Here is a 23,504-nt window from a genome sequence, read left to right as displayed (position 1 = left end):
TCTAATTCTAAAGCTATCCAAATCCATGACCCAGAGCCAGTATGCAGACCAGGTGCACTGATTCTCTAATTTGAACGCTATCTGAATCCCTGACCCAGAGCCAGTATGCAGATCTGCATGCACTGAATCTCTGATTCAAACACCATCTATCTCAGTCCCGGATGCGGAACCAGTATGCAGTTAAGTTCTTCTAACAATATCTCTGTATAACCAGTATGCCGTTCTGGTGCGCGGATTCTTTCATTCAAAGGCTATCTGAATCACTGACCCAGAACCAGTATGCAAATTGGATGCATGAACTCCTAACTGCATTATTGTTCCAGGTCCATGATTCACAAGACACTACATAATTTAAAATGTCAGTATGACAATTTCACTCACATCAAGTTTTCTGTAAACAGAGGCACTGACATTGAATTATTTGACAAGTGTTCTATAAAACAGAGATCAAATATAAAGTCATAGTGCATCAAAGGTGAACCTCTGGTACAAAAACCCATTCTTATCCCATACTTATCTAAGAGGAGGGAAGCCTCTGGATCCTATAGAGGCTTTCCACACCGTCCTCTGGTCCCCTATTGTCGAACACGGCACCCAAAGAATTGCTACAAGGACTTGTCAGAATGAACATCGCGGCCACGCTCCTCTTCAGACGTAAGCGTGACTGTATTGTGCCTGCGCAAGTCAGCCACTGCGCCTGTTATGCTGCTTTCCAGAGCCTCAAGTGCATGAGCGGCTCTGTGCTAGTGCGAAGGCGCAGCTACACATGCTAGAAGGGAAGCATGGCCCTGATGTTCATGGAGGTCCAGAAAGGTCCTGGGCAGTGGGGGTGGTCCAGAGGACAGCATGGGAAGCCTCTGGAGAATCCAGAAGCTTCCCTCTCGTTAAAGAAGAACTTTAACAAAGGATTGAACTTCATCCCAATCAGTACTTCCTGCTGGGCAGGAAGTACGTCACTGGGATTCCCATCGGTCCGTGTATGCAGGACGTGACAGACCGCACTCCGCTGTTTACACTTACTGCGTCACCCAAAGACTTCCATTACCCCCAACACTGTGCTTTAAGGGTGGTGCTTGTGGCAACGCGCTTCAGCCCTTGCATCGGATCAGATACTTCCGATGCACCGCAATGGACGACAATAGGTTGAAAGTCTACATAGACTTGCATAGCTTTTGTGGCCCCTTGCGATAAAATAAGGCAATGCAATGCAGGTTTAACCTGCAAGTGTAAAAGGGGGCTTAATCACAAAGATGCAAAGGAGCATTTTCATTACAGAATTAAATAACCTGGTAAGCCTTTTCATGGATTCCAAATGGGCAGCAATATAGCAAGCCTCACCACCCGCCCCACCCCAACACCACAGCTAGCCGCTATCTGCCTGTTTATTTTGCCTCCTAATTCACAGCTATCACAACAAATTGCAATGAACAATGCACCGCTGCTTGCTCCTGTGGCTGCGCATGTACTATGGGGCATATGCAATGGCTTTCATGTGACACTGTCACCTCTTTTACTTTTAAAGTTCATTTATTTCAACATACTTTTTCCTTTATCTGCACAAAAATGCCCCACGGGTGGCATCTGCGAAGGAAGAATGGAGTTGTGGAGTTTGAGGTGTCAGGTCTTCCTTGTCTATAGACTTCTGAGACAACTCCCGAGAGAACTTCATATTTTCCCCAAACAGTTGCCAGTTATAACAATTCTAACAACAGTCGCTAGGGAAGGCCCACAGCAGCTATCACTGGGATTGTGCAACAGGAAATCTGATGTAAGCGGCAAGTTCTAACCCTCCCACATAAAAAGATTAAATGCCAAAATCTTCAGTTCTGACAAATTAATTTTTCCCCTATGATTATTATTGTTATAAATGTATATAGCGCTGTCATCTTCCACAGAGCTTTACAGAGTATATATTTATGCCATCTTCCTCAGAGAAGGTCACAATCTTACCTCTACCACAATCATTATCTAACGTCCCTACCCTAGTCCATTTTTTTGGGGTGAACAAATTAACATATCAATATGTTTTTGGAGTGTGAGAGGAAACTGGAGTGCTCAGAGGAAACCCATGCAAACATGAGAAGGACATAGACACCCTGGCTGGGAATTGAACCTTGGACTCTAGAGCTGCAGGACGCGAGTGCTATGCACTCTGCCACTCAAAGAGGTTGATTCATGAACGTTATCACGCTGACGCAGCATGAGTTAATTGTTACAGAGCGAGTTCATTATTGTAGGGCGACTTAATTTTAGTGCACTCCCGCTACACACAGTCCTGGCAGTGTAGTGTGCGCTTCTTAGTAATGGCGGATCCTTTTAAATGCAGTGTGATAGTGACGTATTAGCGGCTGCGCTAGTGAAGTATCGCAGTCACGCAACGTCACTAACGTGCGGGATCTAGAAGGATCGGCCGTTACTAAGGAGCACACGCTACGCTGCTAGGACCAAGTGTAGCGTGCGAGCGCTAGAATTATTAACTCGCACAGAAAGAATTAACTCATGCTGCGTCAGCGCGATAACGTTCATGAATCAACCTCAAACTGCAGTAATGGTGCTCAATGACCACGAGATACGAACACTGTGGGCCATTTAGAGCAGTGCTGTCCAACTTCATGGGCACGGAGGGCCATTTTTTTTTCAGACCCCATGGTGGAGGGCCGAAGGTTCTTGCTAGAGCCGCAGGCCCCCCCCCCCCCCTGGAAAAAATGCAATTAAAGGATAATTAGATTGGCAGCACTTTTCACAAAATGCAATTTAAAATAATGGTTAAGTACGCGCGCCAGAAAACACAAGGGTTCCATTGAGCAGCGCGCATAGCGCGCCGCACCGGAAAATGGGTGTGGCCATGGACCAGAATGCGGGTGTGGCCACGGGTGGAGACAAATTTACATGAACTTAGCAATGTGGGACATTAGATTAGGACAGTGGTGGTGAACCTTTTGGAGGCCGAGTGTCCAAACTGCAACCCAAAAGTCACTTATCGCAAAGTGGCAACAGCAATTTAAACTACATACAAACGTTTTAACTCATACATGAACATTATGGAAAATCCAAGTTGAAAATAAACTGTGAAGATAAACAATTTCATCCATCCTACTCCTGAAAAATGTGGGTTTTTTTTAGAACCTCCCAGTTTTATTTTCCGTTTTAAAAAGCTAAAAAAAGTAGGTTTAATGCTATTGTCTCATGATGACGATTCAGCTTTTCCATAGTCTCACAGTTTGCAATCATGTGACCCCCAACAAGACAAATTCAGCAATCATGAGGCCCCCAACAAATCATGAGGCCCCCAACAAGACAAATTCAGCAATCATGATGCCCCCAACAAGACAAATTCAGCAATCATGATGCCCCCAACAAGACAAATTTAGCAATCATGAGGCCCCCAAAAAATCATGAGGTCCCCAACAAGACAAATTTAGCAATCATGAGGCCCCCAAAAAATCATGAGGCCCCCAACAAGACACATTCAGCAATCTTGAGGCCCCCAACAAGACAAATTCAGCAATCGTGATGCCCCCAACAAATCATGAGGCCCCCAACAAGACAAATTCAGCAATCATGAGGCCCCCAACACGACAAATTCAGCAGTCATGAGGCACATAAATAGACAGCATTTCACATAAATAAGCAGAATGCCCCTTTAATATGGTAGGCACCTCTCACCTGGCTTCTAAATTCTCCTCTACTGGCTGCTGTGCCTGGCAATAGTGTTTTGGGCCGGATTGGGGATGATGTGTGGGCTGAAATGCCAGGTGACAGGTGTCCCCCCAGTTGAGGTAGTGACAGGTGTCCCCCCAGCTAGATAGTGACAGGAGCCCCCCCCCAGGCTAGATAGTGACAGGAGCACCCCCCCAGCTAGATAGTGACAGGAGCCCCCCCCCCCCCAGCTAGATAGTGACAGGTGCCCCCCACTTAGATAGTGACAGGTGCCCCCCACTTAGATAGTGACAGGTGCCCCCCACTTAGATAGTGACAGGTGCCCCCCCAGCTAGATAGTGACAGGTGCCCCCCCAGCTAGATAGTGACAGGTGCCCCCCACTTAGTGACAGGTGCCCCCCACTTAGTGACAGGAGCCCCCCCCCCCCCAGCTAGATAGTGACAGGTGCCCCCCCCCTCCAGCTAGATAGTGACAGGTGCCCCCCCCCAGCTAGATAGTGACAGGTGCCCCCCCACTTAGTGACAGGTGCCCCCCACTTAGATAGTGACAGGTGCCCCCCAATTAGATAGTGACAGGTGCCCCCCACTTAGATAGTGACAGGTGCCCCCCCCCAGCTAGATAGTGACAGGTGTCCCCCCCCAGCTAGATAGTGACAGGTGTCCCCCCCCAGCTAGATAGTGACAGGTGCCCTACCCCCCAGTTAGATAGTGACAGGAGCCCCCCCAGCTAGTGACAGGTGCCCCTACCAGTAGCGAGCCCGTTACCTCTGTGTCCCAGCTGGCCTCTCCTGTGTCCCCGCTGGCCTCTCCTATGTCCCCGCTGACGATGCCGCTGCTGCCTCACAGATCAGACCTCACAGATCACGGCGACTGAAGCAAGCAGAGCGCGCGCATGACACCCGCGCGGCAGAACGTCACATGCGGAAGTGACTAATGATTCACTTCCGCATGCGACGTACTCCGTGCGGGTACCATGCGCCCTCTGATTACCTCAGTCGCCGCGATCTGTGAGGTCTGATCTGTGAGACAGCGGCAGCGGGGGGACATAGGAGAGGCCACAATAAGAGGGAGCAGGCATGGCGCCCATAGCGCAAACCATGCCTGCATCCCAGGGAGACGAGCGGGCCGCAGCAGGTGGCCTGGCGGGCCGGATGCGGCCCGCGGGCCGCCAGTTGGACAGCACTGATTTAGAGCATTTTCCCTTTGGAGTTCAAGTAACTAAATCTCTACAAAACACCGGCAGGCCACAAAAGCAGGAGACCGTTTTACTTCCTGAACGATCATTTACTTGTAAGCATACAGTATGTGCAAAATGCAAAAGCTTGTACTGGTCACATCATTGTCCCTAGCATATAAGCAGTAAACAAATGACAAATTAAACCTAATTCATTGCCAATAGATGCTACACACAATCACTAATTCAGCCACCCTTCTTCATGTACAGCAGTTCCCAGTTTCCATGTGCAGCAACCATCATTTTGTGTACAATCATCAAGTATAGCCATTACTCATACCAATAAACCTGCCCTGCATCCTACATGCAGCCCTCCTCTATCCATGTGCAGCATTTCCCCTCTATAAAAAGCCTATATACCAATGCAAGGATATGTATAAAAGATATTGAAGAAACTCAAAAAGGTTTATATGCAAAAATACAAAGAGTCTTTATTGAAGACAAAAGTCGTGCAAAATATTCATAAAAGGTATCCTTCAAGAAGCATATTCCATAGCAGAGGATGGTGAACATACAGCAGTGATTAACATCAAGATTAGTGCAATTGTAAGAATTGAGGCGACAACGTCGACTTGTTTCGGGATAGACCCTTCATCAGGCCTCCACATATAAAGTCAAATGTGGATAATTACTGCATGATCTTAAGCAACATCTGGACAACATTAAGCCGGGTAAGACCACTGGTCCTATTTTAACACACAGAGACCGCACGTAGCAAGGGCTGGAGAAGAGTGGTTGCCAGAGAGAGAGAGTGGTCTCTGTGTGAGAAAATAGGACCAGTGGTCTTACCTGGCTTCATGTTGTCCAGATGTTGCTTAAGATCATGCAGTAATTATCCACATTTGACTTTATATCTGGAGGCCTGATGAAGGGTATATCCCGAAACAAGTCGACGTTGTCGCCTCAATACTTACAATTGCACTAATCTTGATGTTAATCACTGCTGTATGTTCGCCACCCTCGGCTATGGAATATGCTTCTTGAAGGATAAGACTTTTGTCTTCAATAAAGACTTTTTGTATTTTTGCATATAAACTTTTTTGAGTTTCTTCAATATCTTTTATACATATCCTTGCATTGGTATAAAGTTTATGTGAGTGTTGTGGCACACCTAAAGGATATTGTCCCTCATATCTCCCTCTCTATGCAGAATATAAAAAGCCGAGGCAAAAGATCACTGGGAGGGTGGGGCTACATACCAAAATACAGCAATATACAGATATAGGCAAAGACAGATTTATCCTTTCTATACCCCTAAGCCAAGTACGGTATGTTGTGGTTCCCATTTCTTGTGCACCTGCCTCTTCCATGTATATCATCCATGAACAGCAGACCCTTTCTTTAATGAAGCTCCCTCGAGCATCAGTTTCTGTTTATCATGTGTTCCTCACCATTTTCAGCTTCCTCCTTCATATGTAGCAACTCCTCGTTCACATCCAGCTGACCATTGGGTGTAGCCAACCAAGGCCCAGGCCTTTGTGACCTTTCCAGAAATCCGACCCTGAATAAAGGAAGTGTTTTTGATGCTGAAACTAGTATAATTACCGTAAGGGTTGGTATCCTGAATCATTGACTGCATTCTCCTATATGTCACTAAAGTGCCTCTTTAAGAAACCGTAGATGGGCTGGAAACTTACTTTTGCTTTAGAGTTACATTATAGTCAATTATTTCACATATGCCTTTTTATAGAGTTAGGCAATATGTTCACGGATTTCATCTAGTATTAATTTAGCGCTGCTGGGTTTCCTGTCTAATGAGAGTGGGAAACATATTGGGTGCTAAACAATGGAAAAGAATATTGTAGCGTAAGGACAGAGCTTCCATCTGTAGTTGTGTTTCATGCACAGAGGGGATCCTCTCAAACAAGATGGCCTCTCAGTCTCATACATGCAGTAAACTCCACTTGCTTCTAAATTGTTTCCATTTTCTGTAGTGGAAATTATTTGTTTGAACCTCACAATCTGGATTGTGCAGTATGTAGCGTGTACATCAAACACGGCAGTGCTACAAGGGTGAATTACATACTAGTGTTTCTTTATCAATGATTGTGTAAGAACTCCAGGATGAAGACTCTAGCACAAGAGGAGTCCTGTCAGCCTCACAGAGAAAGATCAGTAAAGAAACAGAACACACTCGTGATTTATAAAGAGGAGCGTAAGGGCTGGTGCACACCGAGCAGGTTTTTTGGCGTTTTTGCAGCCGCTTGCGGCTGCGGATACGCTTGGTCAATGAATCTCAATGGGGTGGTTCACACCAGAGCGGGAGGCATTTTGCTGAAACGCATACTCCCGGGGTGAGGCATTTTTTGGATTGCGGAGGCGTTTCTGCCTCCAATGTTAAGTATAGGAAACCGCAAACCGCTCTGAAAACGGCAGTTCAGAGCGGTTTTGCAGGCATTTTTGTTACAGAAGCTGTTCAGTAACATCTTTACTGTAACAATATATGAAATCTACTACACCAAAAACGCTTCCCAAAACTGCAAAATACTAGGTGAAACGATACAAAAAAAAAAAAAAATAAGAAAAGCGTTTGAAAATCTGCTAGCATTTTGCGGATCTGCTAGCGGGTTTTGGTGTGCACCAGGCCTAACCAAGGATTGAACTTCATCCCAGTCAGTAGCTGAAACCCCTATTCCTGTGAGAAATCTTTACCCTTTCTCGAATGGGGGGTCTGTATGGCTGATATTAGGCCAAATTCACAAAGCTTTTTCACCTTATCTATGTTACATATTTAAGCTCACAAAGAGCAAAATATAAATAAGGTAAGGAAAGTAATATTGAAATGAAGTTAATCAGGAACAACTTACTTTGAGTGATTATTTTGCTTGTAAAATGTGCTGAAAGGTGATTTTTATTAATTGGGTGATAAATAAGTGATTTATGAGAAGTTTCGTGCAGAGAGGCCATTGTGAATAAACCCCTCCCACAGTGTGACGTCAGGACCTAGGTACTGACAGTTTCCGCTCTGTAAGCCTTGTTATATTGTGGGAGATCACAGCTGTTTCCAACTGCCAAGCAACCAGTATCTCTCTCTGTGCATATGCAGAACTATAAAACAAACAACCTTTTTAGCCTATCGCAATGTTAGTTAGTGGTTGTGGTTATAAATAATTGCAGTTCTTGTCTGCCGGTAGTAAAGATGATGACTGGCAGGCTGATTGTGGACTAAACAACATAATGAAATTACATGGCAAATACCAATCATTTCTTGATCTTTCTGCCATTATTTTTTTTTACCTCTCACTTTGCAATATATTGATTTATTTTTTTCCTCCTTTTTGCTAAAATTCCTCTTGAAACTGATTCTGAGAGCTTGGCATAGGAATCAAAGATTCCCAAGTTACCTAGCCTGCAAATGTAAAGCTTAAAACACATAGCATATAGTGATTATAGGAAAGGGTAGCAACACAAAAACAACCAGTTAGACTTCCATTTACAGCAGGGATACCGATTTAAGGAAATCTCACTAGAAAGAGTTATTGAATCAAGCCTTAAAGCCCCACTCAAGAAACAAAATGTTTTCTAAGCCCTGCGTAGGCACTAAGTTGTGGAGCTTTTCTTCATCTGCATATAAGCTCTGCGCTTAGCTAATGTCAAATAAATGACTCGGAGGCCTTGTTCACGTGTACAGCTGTATTCATGACCTCGCTTGCATGTGTCCACAGTAGCGATACATTTGAATATGAAAGAACGGTATATAAAAAAAAAATGAAGTCCATTGTAAGTGATCAGGCTGATTTATTGATTAATTAAAGGTTATCGAGGTGGAGTAAAATAAAAAAAAATAGTTATGCATTTAAGAAGAGGGAAGGCTCTGGGTCCTGTCGAGGCTTCTTATATCATGCTGCCCCCCACCGTTGCCTGCATGGACCCCCCAAACAGCTTCTCAGATAGGTTCCCGTGGGCATGCTCCTCTCAGTGTAGGAGTGCGGCCACATTGTGCCAAGTAAGCTGAAGCAGCTCATGCAGGAACCACTCCATGTATTGCACAGGTGCAGTTGGGACACGCTTGTGCATGAAGAAGAGCCTAGCCATGATCTTAAAGGGGGTCCCGGGCAGCAGCGTTGGTCTCCAGGATGACATTGGAAGCCTCATGTGTGCGGATAGCGGTTGCCTTTTTGGTGTATTTGTTAGATTTTTGCATTTTGGGGATAAATGCTGTAGTTTATCTAGCCTCCCTTTAGCACATTTATATTTTGAGGACTTTTGCTGCGTGTATTCTCAAAGAGGACGATGTGCCGGCTCCACACTGCCCATTTGACTCAGGATCAGGCCAAGCTAGTTTCGCTAGACCAGTTTCTGAACTGGGTGTCAGTGGACAAATGGACATGTAGAATAGTCTATGCCTTCCTGTGGGCCTTGTCAAACCAGATATGGGAACATCCATTGCAATAAACTTGCTTTCAGTTTTATTAAACTTCTTGACTATATTTAACAGACTTTGTTTCACTCATTATTTCATGATCCTCTGGCCTTTTGACTACACTTAGGTTTTCAGATGTTACAGTCATAGGCTATCAAAACACACAAGACAGCTGATTTGGAGGCAGCATGGAGACGCATTCTTGCCCTGCAGTGTTAGGGTTCAAATTTGGATCTACATGGTGTTTGTATATTCCCTGACTGTTTCCTGTCTGTGAATCTTGTTGCATTGTGGAAGATAAGAGCTGTTTCCATCTGCTAAGCAAGCAATATCTCCTTCTGTGCATAGAACTCTCAGGAACAAACATTCCGCATAGATCACCTGGCAGGACTAAAGATAATGCTGCACATTAGTGTAGTCGCACTACCACTAGTTTTTCTAACCTTTTATCATTTGCAATTCTGATGTGACCCCTGAGAGGATGGAAAAAAGTTTTACCATCTAACTGCAGACTTAAAAAAAAAAACCAACTCCAGATTGACTGAATCATTATTTTCTGCCATGTTCTTCAGCTTTAGCACAGCAACCCTCAGAAGCTCCTGCATGTACTAGAAAACTGTGGCTGCTAATCATGCAAAGTGCTGAGGAAGGACTGGTGAGAGTGGCAGCGCACACAGGACAGTCACATTAAGTCACTTTCTTCTAGGCTTACTGTACAATCCAGCTCCAGGCAGTGAGAGCAGAAGACAGTATGTGCTAGAAGAGCTACTGAAACTGACATGTATGTGTGATTGAGGTATACTTCTAAAACTTCTAAAGTGCAGACATCAGGAGCTGTACTACCCGCTGAAATATAAGACCCCCTTCTGGAAAGTTTTCTGACAGCAGTTTGAGAAACCCTATCTACACAAGAGTGATAAGGAGACAGCAGCTGCTCTTACCGTATCACTGTGCTCAGCCCCAGCTGTGTGACCATCTTTCGATAAACTAACTGAAACACAGCTCAGCCGAGAACAGGCAGACAGAGGGACCTGCCTGTCCCTCCCAAAAAACAGAGACGTGACCAAGGAAACCCCCTCGTCTGACATCAGCGTGTGATCTTTTATAAAAGGCGAGCAGTTGACCATTTTAGGTTAGTGTGAGAGTGGAAAGCTGCAGGACTCTATTTGGAAGAGCAGGCTGAGGCATTGCTTTCACTGTACCTTTCTCTTCTTGAACTGCTGCCTTGCCAGGTAACCTCTGCATGCAGCCTGGAATAGTATGAGGTTCTTTCGGGTCTGCTCATCCCTCTGCTCCTCGAGTTTTGTCAGCGTGCCAGCTCGGAAGAAAACCTACAAAAGACAAAGAAAAGGAAAAAGTAAAGCCCCAGACCAGAGACGCCTGCAAAGTGTCAGTTTCTGCAGACCCTCTTCTGCACTTACTGCAGTAATCCCCAACAACAACTACTGCAAAGGAATCTGCATAACATTACCAGCCTTTACATCTCACTGCAATGTGTACTCTCCTGACAATATCAGTGGAGAGGTCAATAGGGAGCGCAGTTCAGGTCAATGGCAAGTACCGATCAATGGGAACAGTAGCAAACTTGTGATCTTGGGCAAGATGCAAAGCAGGTCATGTCAACTTAGAATGTAAAACTTGAATGCTATATCCCAACTGCGGCATGACAACACTTACTGGCTCTCATCCTTTGCTGAATACCGCAGGCCCAAAAGCTGATCTTCTGCGCTAGTTACATTAGCCGTTATGTTTACATAAGGCACTTTGAAGGGCGGGGTTAGCATTCTAAACACAAAAAAATGAATGTCCTGTATTCTCTACATCCCAAACAAGTGCTGGTTTGGATCTGTAATATATAAACAGAGGCCAGTGTTTAGAATACGTAGATTCACTAGAAGCAACAGAATGACCTCGTCTTTATCAGTGAGAAGTAACGAGCTGGGATTCCACAGCCTCACCCTTTGCTGTCTGGGCAGTGTGCTTGGCACCGCTGGATCTATCGGGGCAGGAGGAACTCCTGATGGACCTCAGAGGATGAAAGTGTTAACCAGCCAGGCCCAACTCGCACTCTGTGATTGCCATGCCTATGTTGCCTGCCTCATTTGCATGAGGAATTCTGCCTGTAGGAGGCAACTCCTGGTCAGTGCATAATGCGAGCCACAGAGCGCCCAGTGCTTTATTATCCCCCATCCAAGCAGCGCATTGTGTGACAGTGAATGGCAGATAAGTCTTCTGCATTCTGCCATAACCACTGAACATGACGCTGCTTTCTGCCTCTCCGCTGATGGGAAAGCTTCATTCATGTAGGATGTGATCGCTGGCATTTTATGAAAGGGACTAGGTCGGTCTTTTTAACTCCTGCCAACAGTGATTATAAATTCCTGCTCACAGATGTAGGAGCAGCATGAAGAGTGAGCAGTGCGACACGCGTACATTACTGCTCACAATGTGCAGAGAGAAACAATGGCTTCATGAAAAAAACATAAACGAAGAGGAGTTACATTATGGTAATTGGCCAAATTGAATATATAAATTTTGATCGTGGACGGACAGATAGACTGACCACAATCGTTAAATATAGGCCTTTTGGCTTAGGCTACAAACACTACTCTAATGTTTTAGTAGATTACATGTTAGATTTGAAGTAAACAAAAAAAAATGTTAAAAACCAAGCAGGTTTAGCTAAGAAGCTTTGGGCCTCAGTACAAGCTTAACAGTGGGCCCTCCAAGCACGCTATACAGAATGTATATGGCACAACAAAACCTGCCAAGGATATCCACAGTATGAGAGGTGTAAGCATCATAGAAATCAGACTCTTCATATGACCCCGCCCCCTCACTAGTGACCTCTTCTCTGTTGGGCAGGAGATGCACAACTGGTATTCCCATCAGTCCACGCATGCGAGCTGTGCTCTCGTCGTGCACACTTACTATGTCGCCTAATGACTTGCATTGCTGCATAATCCGTGTGGTAGGCATGGATTATGCGAAAACGCACTGTAGACCGTGTCAGGATTGTAACGATTTTGATACCTCCAGTGCACCACGTCAGGCGAACGGTGCAAGTCTCCATAGAGTTGCATGGCCCATGGAAGTGGGCAAGGTGCCTCAAAGCATATATAGAAGTGATGATTGCTAGAAAAGCACTAATGGAGAGCTGATGATGTAGTTGAGGGAGGGCCCCGGTGCGGTGGGAAGCGCTGCACCCCCTATAGCTAAGCCACTGCAGATTACAGTTTTAAGGAAATAGAGAAAAATCTTAAGCCCCACACGCTCAACAGTCGTCTTTTATGCAGCACAATTGTTGAACAACTTTTGTTGTGAAACAACTTGAAACAGCTAAAAAAAAGTATTTTGCTATTGTTCAAAAAGCTGATAAAACTGATAAGACGTCAATTCAACTGTTCTCAGTCTTATCAGCTTTTTGAACAATAGCAAAATACTTTATTTTTTTTTGCGGTTTCAACTTGTTTCACAACAAAAGTTGTTCAATAATTGTGCTGCATAATGCTGGGAATACACGGTTCGTTTCTGCCATACGTTTCTGCTCTCGATCGTTTTTGCCACTCGATTCTGCATTCTATTCTCTTATCTTCCGCTCGTTTTTCTTATCTTTTTCCATTCACTTCTATCAGAAATCGTGCAGCAAGATAATCGAAAGAAAGATCGGACATGTCAGAAATGATCTATCGAACTATCTAATCAGCTAAAAAACGAACCGTGTATTCCCAGCATTGAAGAACGCTGTTGAGCGTGTGTATGGGGCTTTATGGAATCTTTTGGAAGATCATCTGATAAATAAGGAACTCCGAAGCCCAAGGGTAAACATTTCTAGAACACAAAAGTCCTGCTAAAAAGAAGACATTGGAAAACAGTTAAAGATACAAAGATACAAATGATGAAACAAAGTAGACGTACCCGGCTCAGGCCCATGTGATAACTGCTCTTCTCAAGGTCCAGGGATTCTAGAAGTTCTTCCACGGCCTACAAGGGAATAAGAAGAAACATTTTAGATCATTTAAAAAGAAGGAGATTTCTTACATGTGAGGTCTCTGGTGTGGCGTCTGTCTATAAAAATTGTTCTCCCTTGCTGCAACGGCAGATTATGATTTGCTGCTGCAGGGTAGCACAGGCTGCAATGGGTCTATTATACCCCCCAGGCATATTCCTGGGGCAGTGTCTTCTGTATTAAGCAGTGACCATGCAGGTGCCCATTAACATTAATGGTACAATATTTTCCTTGGGTGCAATCATGCGATGAGATTTTTACGATCAAACTGTGAAGAAAATGAAACCATTCTATGGTCGTTTGGAATACAGAATTTTGTCAACTCGAATGTTGGATTATACGATTGAATCTCAGGAGAGAATGTGCCCTAATCGACCAGTTTATAGAAGCAATTGATAATTATCATCTGATTACTTATGATCCCGACAATGAACCCATCTGAGGAAAATATTGTAACATTAACTAGCACGTTTAGAGCTTAAAGGACAACTGTAGCAAAAGGGCTATGGAGGCTGCCATTTTTATTTTGTTTGAAGTAATACCAGTTGCCTAGCTATTCAGTTGATCCTCTGCCTCTAATACTTTTAGCCATACACCCTGAACAAGCATGCAGCAGATTAGGTGTTTTTGACATTATCAGATCTGACAAGATTAGCTGCATGCTTGTTTCTGGTGTGAATCCGACACTACTGCAGACCAATAGATCAGCAGGGTTGCCAGGCAACTGGTATTGTTTTAAGGAAAATAAATATGGAAGTCTCCATATTTTTCTCACTTCAGTTGTCCTTTAAAGGTCATCCTTTAGTTCTCAGCTAAAAGAAGGGCAGCCAGCCCATTGGATGATGGTGACAGTCAGCAACTGGCAACAAGTCAGCACTGATACTACTCGCTCATATTATGACAGTTCCACTTAAAAGTCTAAAAGTAAGGATTTAGTAAGTAATGGAAATTTTAGCCCACAAAAATGGAGCAGGTAATCCAAATTCTGGCTCATTTTCCCCACTTAAAACAGGACCACCCTTCTCTCACAAGGCAAAAGAAGAAATTACTTAGGGTAAATAGAGTACACGTAAAATAAAACCAAATCATAAAAATAACAATCCCACAGTTTTCTGCAAACTCTCACAACAAAAGTAATGCGCAACTGGCTATGGCTAGTTCACACTTGGCCATTCCCTACCATACAGCTATTTCCTTCTGTACACCATGTTGCAGCCTTACATCTGCTCATAGAACGACAACACAAGTGCCATTTCAGCTACCCATCTGCTTCTCAGATGAAGTCCAAATGAGCACATTACACATTAGATACTGCTCTTTAGCTCCCAACTGCAGCACTATCGCTTCAAATATAAAGCATAAAGCAGGTACTAAAGTGGCAGTGAAAGTGTTACATGGCTGAGTGCTTTTTATTTGAACAGACTTTATTCAGGGCTGTGCTGGAGGTGTCTGTATAACACTACTTCAGCTACACAGCTGCCTCCCTGGACTCCTGTCACATTGCCCAACACTCCTGTTACACACTGGAGCCATGTTATTCTGATTCTTACCATTTAAAGCAACATGAACCTTTTTTTTTTTTTTTTTTAAACAAGTAACAAAACAGCTTGTTAATTTTTACTATAAATACATAGTGAAACAACATCGTAAGGGAAATGTACATTGTTTAATTAACCCATTTTATTTTTTATGCTCTCAAGAAAAACTAAGGTCCCCTACATCACTGCAACCAAGTTGCTTATAATGCAGGTTCATATCAGGGTCTGAGGCGTAATTGCAGAGCTACATTTGGCCCTGACCGCTGCCACCTATATAGCCAATATCCAAGGCACTCCCTCCTCAGTGTGACTGTACTGAGGGTCTAGTGACCCATTCCTCTTCCTCACATTATAACCATAGGTCAATTCCAGATCTTTCTGAGTCTATGACAAAACATTCAGCTTCCGAACGTTATTTTATTTGTATAGACCGTCATTTCAAAGGGCTCCCAAAAGCAAAATGCCAGATGGGTGTGTCATATCCTGCTGCAATCACTCGAAAACACCATTACAATGCATCTTGCACATCATTCATGCAGGAAGATGGGTGTTTCTGGTCACTCTGCACTGACCAAAGCTTTACTGTTGCTATAGTGGCAAAATTGAATAAACTGAGCTGTTGCTGTCATGAAAAATTCTAATATCATAACGTAAGGACATTAATTCTGAGGCTGCATTCACAGTGGGACGTTACATTATAATGCAACATTAAATTCACAACGCAGAATTACAACGCAACAAAAAAGTGGCAACGCACATTAACACTGTGTTACCATTGCATACAGTAGGTACAGTAAAGCATACAGGCAATGAAAAGTAACATGTGCATTTAGAGGTAATGCACTGCAGCAGTGAGTTAGCCTAACACTACACATTACAATGGGGCGCTAACGTCACACTGTGAACTTCCCATAGGATTAGCATTGCAGTGCGGTAAGCTGCGTTATAAGACTTTATAACGCAGCTCCGCAATGTCCCACTGTGAACGTAGCCTGAAGCATTTTTTTTTATTCTTTATTTTTTTGCAAAAGTGGAATCTGGATTCAATAGGTAAAACTTATAACTTGTACATGTGTACACAAATTTAGAAGTACATCTCCCCTAGAGTGAAATCCACTATAAATTACTTTACCAAGATCCTGTCATTTACAGTAGGCAGTAAAAATCTGACAGATCTGACAGCTTTTCGACTACTCCATCTCCTCGTGGGGATTCTCACCATTTCCTTTATTCTTTAAAAAAAAAACACTCCTTGGAAAGAATCTACATAAAGATGACAGCCAGCCTCCCTACTCACTTGCTCACTATTTTGACAGATGGACTGAGCAACTGATGTTCAGGAAGTGCTTTTGAAAATGAAAAAAATTGAGAATCCCCTATGAGGAGATGGGCTAGTCTAAAATCTTTCAGAGTTTTAAAACTTCTTGCAAGTGATGCCGACAAAAGGAAAAAATACATTTATAACGCATTTTACTTTGGAACAAGTGTACATTTTATACACATGCATTTTACAATTTTCCGCCATAGTGGTCCTATAGAGTAAGTTCTACAGTGGAATCCCTCTAAAATGCTGCCTTTCCTTAGGGGGCTGGATAGAGGCTTAACTTCCTCCTGCCAGGGACAAAACAGCCATTACTTTTCAGCCAATCCTCCAATGGAGACAATACAAGCCTATTTAGCACTGCTTGTCACGACTCACATTTCCTGCTAGAGAAGGCTGCTACCCACTGATTTATAATACTCATTAACACCTTTACTTCCAACAGAACATGCGGTACATAAATATTAATACAGCCTCATGTACATCTGATGCTGTGCACAATGCTGTGTGCTGCAGCACTCGGAACTCACATAATTACTTGTCTTTGAAGGCTGGTAATCTAGCATTGGGCATAAGGTTAGAGATAGGAAGTCGCTTTAGAACTCATATACATGTAACTAAATGTACCTGCTGTAAATTAAGCATCACATACGAAGATACAGCAGCTCTGTACAAATTCATTATTTTATATGCAAGAGGAATGGGGTGTAGTACTGAGAAGTACAGTCTCTTAATGTACAAATCTCCACTGTCTAAGCAAGGGAAAGAAATCAAGTCAATCAAAGCCACTGGCTGTGACCTGACAAGCTGCCAGCTAACTGCTCACCAGCTAGTGGCTTTGATAGGCTAAATGTTTCCTTTACTGCCTAAATGTGCATATTCGGTGATATCTCTGCTCATCACTATAGATTACATTTCTGAGTTATGTAGCACAACACACAGCAAACAGGAGCAGCGAGCCACATATAGCTGAGAGGCAGATAAATCTAAGGCTCCAACCGTAGAACGAGGAAATAACCCTAAGGGGGTGGGGGGAGGGTTTAAAATATACCTACCTGGATGATCTATACGGTCTCCAGACACCTTCAGTCTCCCTTATTGGATTTGGCCTTCCCTCCTTGTTGCTGTAGCCACCGTTTGGAACTTTGGTGGTATCTCCAGGGCGAATGCAGTGTCCATCCATGAGCCCCCTTTATATGCGCTACCGCATGGCTGTGTGTAGCAGCCATAGCCGTGAGTGTCCAGGGCATGCGCAGTTCCGAATAATTACAAAATGTGATTGCCCGGGGTATCTCTCAGCCCCGGCTGTTGTGCATGAGCGCATGATACCCAAAAGCACAGAGTAGACAGTGTATGTGCTGAGCTCCGACTGGTCCAGGCGGATCTACAAATAGGAGTTACAGCGGCAAGATGGAGGGGAGGCTGGACACAATAAGGCACCTGGAGGTGTCTGAAGAGCTTATACATCATGTAAGTATATCTGTTACTGTAACTGGCATATTAGTGGCTGCTATTGCTACAGTGGTGGCTGATAACTTCCAGGCAAACAAAGGGGGCAGAGCGGCGACACAATGTAGCCCCTGCATGCAGCACTGCAGCAATGCCCTGTGGGCTCGCATTGAATTAACAACTGTACAGAACTTTGGGGGCCTTCAGTAAAGGATTGGCAGGCCGCTTTTGGAACCTGTGACGGACCTTTGGACTTGTCTTCATTGCACCCTGTCCCACAGTCGCAACTTCCCCTCACTGACAACTCCAGTGGTGCATGTCATGATAGGTGTCACTAGAGGGTGTCAGACAGGAGGAATCCTGGGGTTGCCGAGACGGGTAACTATTCCAGCCTGCTCCGCTCGCTCCACATACTCTGTATTTGGTGGCCAGGCAGGAACGGGGGTAAGGCTGGCACAGGTGAATCCTCAGGGCTCTGTGCACAGGGGCTTCTACCTCCTGAGCCTCTGCCTTAGCCCAGCCCTGCCCCAAAGCACTCTCCAATATAGACCTTCTATAGTAAAATGTTAGTGTTTGTTCAGCTCCCATACAGACGTGTCTTGAACTACTGAATTTTGTTATTTGTTTGCTGCTTTCACAAGTGTTGTATTCAGCCACACAGGACCTGTAATTAGTCATTAGCGAGTGAAGCAGTTCAACTGCAGAGAATCTTTCATTTAGACCACTCTGTTCTTAACTCTTACAATGAGAAAAAGTAAAATTAACACTGCCTAGTTCTAAGTAGGACTGGTACTACACACACACTTATTTATCATGTTACATGTTCTTTGGAAGCCTCTTTCAGCCCTGCACTCTCTCCCACATTGCCATCTTCTTATTGTGATGGCCCACCCATTTGAGGGCTAATAAGGCTTATGGAACGGTTTCTTTGGCCAATGAGATTTTGCCTATATTAGAGCATCACTGCCAGCCTGGGCTGCAGCCACGCAGGGGCGCTGCCAGCGTACAAGCGATGCACGCCCCTGCTTTGTTATGGGCTGCTTGGGGCCACCAAAACCTTCGCTGCACCCCTGCAGCCACACAGAACTTTTCTACATTTAGAATACTGAAACAAATAAGACTTCAAAGCTATGAATAGTGGACTACACATTTATGGGGCACCACAACAACAAACAGAATTTATAGGAGATACACGGCTTTCACAAAAACATCATATTTCAAACGTCATGTTTCTAATTTTCCCATTCTGTTAGCATAAAGCTCTGCAAGCTCATTACACAGCCCTGCTCTGCGCAGATAAGCAGCAGCAATGACAGCCTCTAGGTATAGAGAATTGCTGCTGCTGCTGCATTCCTCAGAGCACCAATATACACCACAATAAAGAAAAAATCTTTAGCTTTCTAATTGATTCAATCATTTAATCAAATTGACTGGAAGTCAAAAGCATTAATCAAAAAGTACAGCAAATAGAACATTCCTCCCCCTCCCCCCCAAAAAAAAAATCATATTGAAATATTTATTATTCTTGAATTGCTGCATTTCCGTGGGAATTTGTCTGATGGTAGTATGGTCATTTTCAGTAATTGAATGTTTTCAGTCAATGGCAGCAAGGTAGCATAGTGATTAGCACTCTGGGTCCCCAGTTCAAATCCCAGCCAGGACACTATCTGTGAAGTTTGTATGTTCTTTCCGTATCTGCTTTGGTTTCCTCTCATACGCCCGAAACCGTAGCTAAGGAGCTGTGGGCCCCGATGCAACTTTTACAATGGGGCCCCCCAAGCACTCTATACGTGACAATTGATACGGCGCACCAAAACCTGCCAATGGCAACTACAGTGTCAGATGTGCAAGAAGGGGATGGGGAACAGTTTGTTAATAATTACCACTATTTAAGGTATCTATAGAAGTGATTATTATGAGCACAGGACCAATAGAGAGCTAATACTGTAGTTGAGGGAGGGCCCTTCGGGGCCCCTCTGGCCCAAGGGCCCCGATGCGGTCGCTACCGCTGCAACCCCTATTGCTACGCCCCTGCCGAAACATATAGATAAGTTAATTGGCTTCCCCCTAAATTGTCCCTAGAGTGACTACAATACATGCACTACACGATACATACATAGACACAGGACCATGGTAGGAATTAGCCTGTGAGCTCCTCTGAGGGACAGTAAGTGACAAGACAATATAGACTCTGTACAGTGCTGCAGAAGATGTCAGCGCTATATAAATACTAAATAATAACAATAAAATATGAATGAATGATAGGTTCACAGAAGGCATTACATTTCCTATAACAGCTAACACAATGCGAAAGTTGTGCTGCAGGTTATCCGTGCGTTGCATACAGTCAATGAAATTTGCTTTGTTGGGATGTCGCACGCTGTTATATCGCACTGGCTGCTCTGAGAACGTTGCCTAGGTGGTGCATTTCAGTGGCATGTTCCGCATTACAACTGTTACATCACACCACAAATATGGCCACGCGTGGCCAGCATTCTAGACACAAGATCTTCCAACAATGGACACAAAAGAGGAGAGATCTCAGACTTCCACACAAAGCTGCTTTCTTCAGGTAATAAGTGTACTTGTCTCTGATACACTTTAAAGAGAACCTGAACTCAGAACTTCCTTTCTGTTCTGAAAGGTAAGCAACAGTATAATAACCTTTAAAGAAAAACATTTCTTTGTTACAGCTTACAAAACTTCTGCAGTGTGTCTACTTGCTGCTTTTATGGAAGCATGAAAAGGTTTTACATCCCGTGTTTACATATTAGCTGTGTCTGCTGAGGACTGCTGAATTGTGCTGACACAGCTGAGAGATCAAATTACACTTGTGATTACTTAAAAATGATGGGAACGCACGCTGAGCCATATCCTCAGACTCCATGCTGTCATGCCGACAGCAAACATTGGCCTACTCAAATCATCATAGTAAGGAAGCTACCTGCGTACTGTGGGTTCTTCATGTACCTCTAATTTGACATAACTGCGATTATTTAAATCCTGTTATGAAGCATACTTTTTTCCTGAGAGGTTGATTGATTCAAGCCATTTACGCGATAAAACATAGCAGGGAAATTCATAACTCCTGAAGAAGTAAATATTATATGGTCCGAGGTTTCACGAAACACGTCGAGAAATTGGTTGTTTACCACGGCTGTACATAAACTGTTAAATATATGGATACATTTGTCCCAACGAGGATTTCCATGATACTTATATAGTGGTGGACAGGATTTAAGGGACAATTTCCAGTTTCATGGTACCCTTATTGGGAACTATGCACAATGATTGTAAACTGTTTAATCATGACTTTTCTGTAATGGCTATGCGGATACTGTGGATTTGTATTTATGTGAATATTTTTTTTTTAAATCAGAATCAGAAATCTTTTTAATCGCCAAGCACGACTGGGTCGTGCCCGGCATTGGGTTTGGCACATACAATTGCTCAGAGAGAGAGTGAGAGTAGTAGCAACATAAGAAAAGAAGCATAGTCATGCAATAGTACAGTATAAGGGCATAGACATATCAAAACATACAGTATAATCAGTAGTACATTAGTTAAAGATATATAATAAACTGATGGTTTAATTGGTTATTGAATTGAATGAATGGATCAATACTTACCTATTGAGGTTGATGACAAGGTTTTGTCTACAGTATAGTTCATCCCCTTTAAGGTCCCTGTTTACCCACAAATAAGACTTTCATCTTAAAAGGGGACACATAAGGGGATCACTTTTACCTATTGTAGTATTTCAACTTGACTAGACCGATTGGTCACGTCTTGGGTAATTTGTTTCAAATGATGGTGAATTAGACAGGCACTTCTCTCTAAAAACTCAGTTTTCCTTGTGTCCCGTGCAAAAGTTCAGGTCCACTTTAATAAACTCTTCTTGCACTATAATGAAATACTCACTACACCCTCAAGCAGCAGTTTCTAATCACACTTCTCCCTGCGACATATTTTTCCCCCTACTAATATTTTTCTAGGCAATAGGGTGAACCGTATCTACTGCAGAACATTTCTATTCTGGAGACGGCAGAGATTGCCTACGTTATCAATTCTGTATGTGCGCAGGCATAATTCTAAAACTTAATCTCAGATACTTAACTGCACAGGTGGTAATAGCAGCCCATACATTAAATTACTCCAGAGTCTCATTCCTAGACATTGTCTAAATGTCAGGATAATAAAGACAGAACTGCTAGCCAAGTGAGGATGGATAGAGGCTGTCATGCTGCAAGTCTACCTGGCATTAAATAACCGCACTGAACAATGAACACGGCTGCATTCGAGCAGATCAGGACCTCAATATTTATGCTGTATATAAGGAATGACAAATCAGGCACAGGGCACAAAGTGAATATAAAAAGCTATGAAGATTTCGGAATGCACAAATATACAGGGGAAAAGGGAAGGTTTATGCTAGAATACACACTGTACATCTCCCTCTCTCCTACATAATGCAGGGGAAAAATAAAGAGATCCAGGGACAAGTAAGCCATTATTGATTTGTACAGCATCAGCAACTTCCTCGGAGTGTACAAATAAGCGGTATGTAATGCAAACTATTTACATGCAAACAAGGGCAACACCGAGGACACGCTGCTGAACAGAACATCGAAACGTACAATGTACATACCCGCAAAGCAAGTACAGTAGTCCCAAGATACGATAGAAGAGAGAGACTTGCCCAAAGAAGCTTACAGTCCAGAAGGCTATTGAGAGGACACTAAGGGCCTGTTTCCACTACATGCAGATTGGATGCAGAATGGATGCAGAAAAACTGACTACAATGAATGTCTATGGGCCTGTTTCCACTAAGCTCAATTTTTCTGATGCAGATTTTCCCATAGGCATTCATTGGAGTCAGTTTCTCTGCATCCATTCTGCATCCAATCTGCGTGTAGTGGAAACAGGCCCTTAAGGTAAAGGCTTGTACACACACGCCTCAATATATGATAATGACCGCATCAGCTGATAGTCAGGTGTGTGTCCAGAGGTCCTCAACCAGTGATGGCCATTTGGAAAGTCAACCGCTAGGTGGGTCAAGTTGGCCAAGTGGCGGCCAACTTCTTTGAAGATGCCGCTTCCCCACCCGTCATGCATGCACCATTCTGTCATCCCTTGGTCCCTTGCATAGCAACAGAATGTGCTGTCGGCTACACAGCTGACTTTGCCTGTACAGGCCGGCACAGCGATGTCGCCAAGGTGATCGAGTCCTGATCTCCGACAGGTGACATCAGTTCTTGCGAACAACAAAGTCCCACCCCTCACATACAGGATACACTGTTTAGCTAATATTGTTTTTTCTGGGTCCTCATATGTTCATATCTGACCCACCAGGGGAATCCAGAAAGAACAGAAAACTAGACATCCTGCAGATAATACAAGTATTCTGTTCCCATCGCAATTGCATCTTTTCCATGTCATAGAAGAAGATGGAGAGCATGGAAATCTTGTCGGAGCTGTGCTTAACATTTTAACAGCAATTTTTGAGGGAGTCCTAGTTGTCACAGGGGTGACTGCCTCCTCAGAGGGAAGGGGGGAGGGGGTCAGTTAAGACTGATGGAGTCACGGAGTGGGACAGTGGTGGTCAGACGAGCCATGAAGGGCGACAATAGCAGCACGGGAGGACACAGGAGGCACAATGACTGCATATGGGGACAGTGGAGGTACAGTAGGGCATAGTGGAAGCAAAAGGTGACAGAGGCAGCATAGAGGTGACCCAGGTAGACACTAGAGGCACAGAGGGGACAGAAGTGACACAAGGTAAACAAAGTGAATGCATAGGGTAAACATAGGTGGCACAGAGGGACACTGGAGGCAAAAAGGGGGACACTGGAGTCACAGAGAGCCACAGTATTCCAACTTGCATACAAATTCAAATTAAGAAAGAATCTACAGACCCAATCTTGTTCATG

At 43.8% G+C, this 23,504-nt stretch overlaps 1 protein-coding gene across 24 annotated transcripts in view; it reads right to left on the bottom strand.

Annotated features, from left to right (window-relative positions):
- Positions 1-23,504, bottom strand: part of MYO18A (myosin XVIIIA) — a 488,146-nt gene that overhangs the window by 136,448 nt on the left and 328,194 nt on the right. For all 24 annotated transcript variants that reach the window (XM_068270111.1, XM_068270110.1, XM_068270109.1 and 21 more), the window contains 2 exons: positions 13,176-13,241; positions 10,460-10,588 (listed from right to left, as the gene is read on the bottom strand). In XM_068270111.1, coding sequence (XP_068126212.1) covers positions 10,460-10,588; positions 13,176-13,241 — 195 coding nt within the window. The remainder of the gene's footprint in view (positions 1-10,459; positions 10,589-13,175; positions 13,242-23,504) is intronic.

Source organism: Hyperolius riggenbachi, chromosome 2 (assembly GCF_040937935.1).
Source record: "Hyperolius riggenbachi isolate aHypRig1 chromosome 2, aHypRig1.pri, whole genome shotgun sequence".
NCBI classification, from domain to species: domain Eukaryota; kingdom Metazoa; phylum Chordata; class Amphibia; order Anura; family Hyperoliidae; genus Hyperolius; species Hyperolius riggenbachi.
Note: the sequence above shows the minus strand (reverse complement) of the source record. Positions and strands in the feature narration are given on the sequence as shown.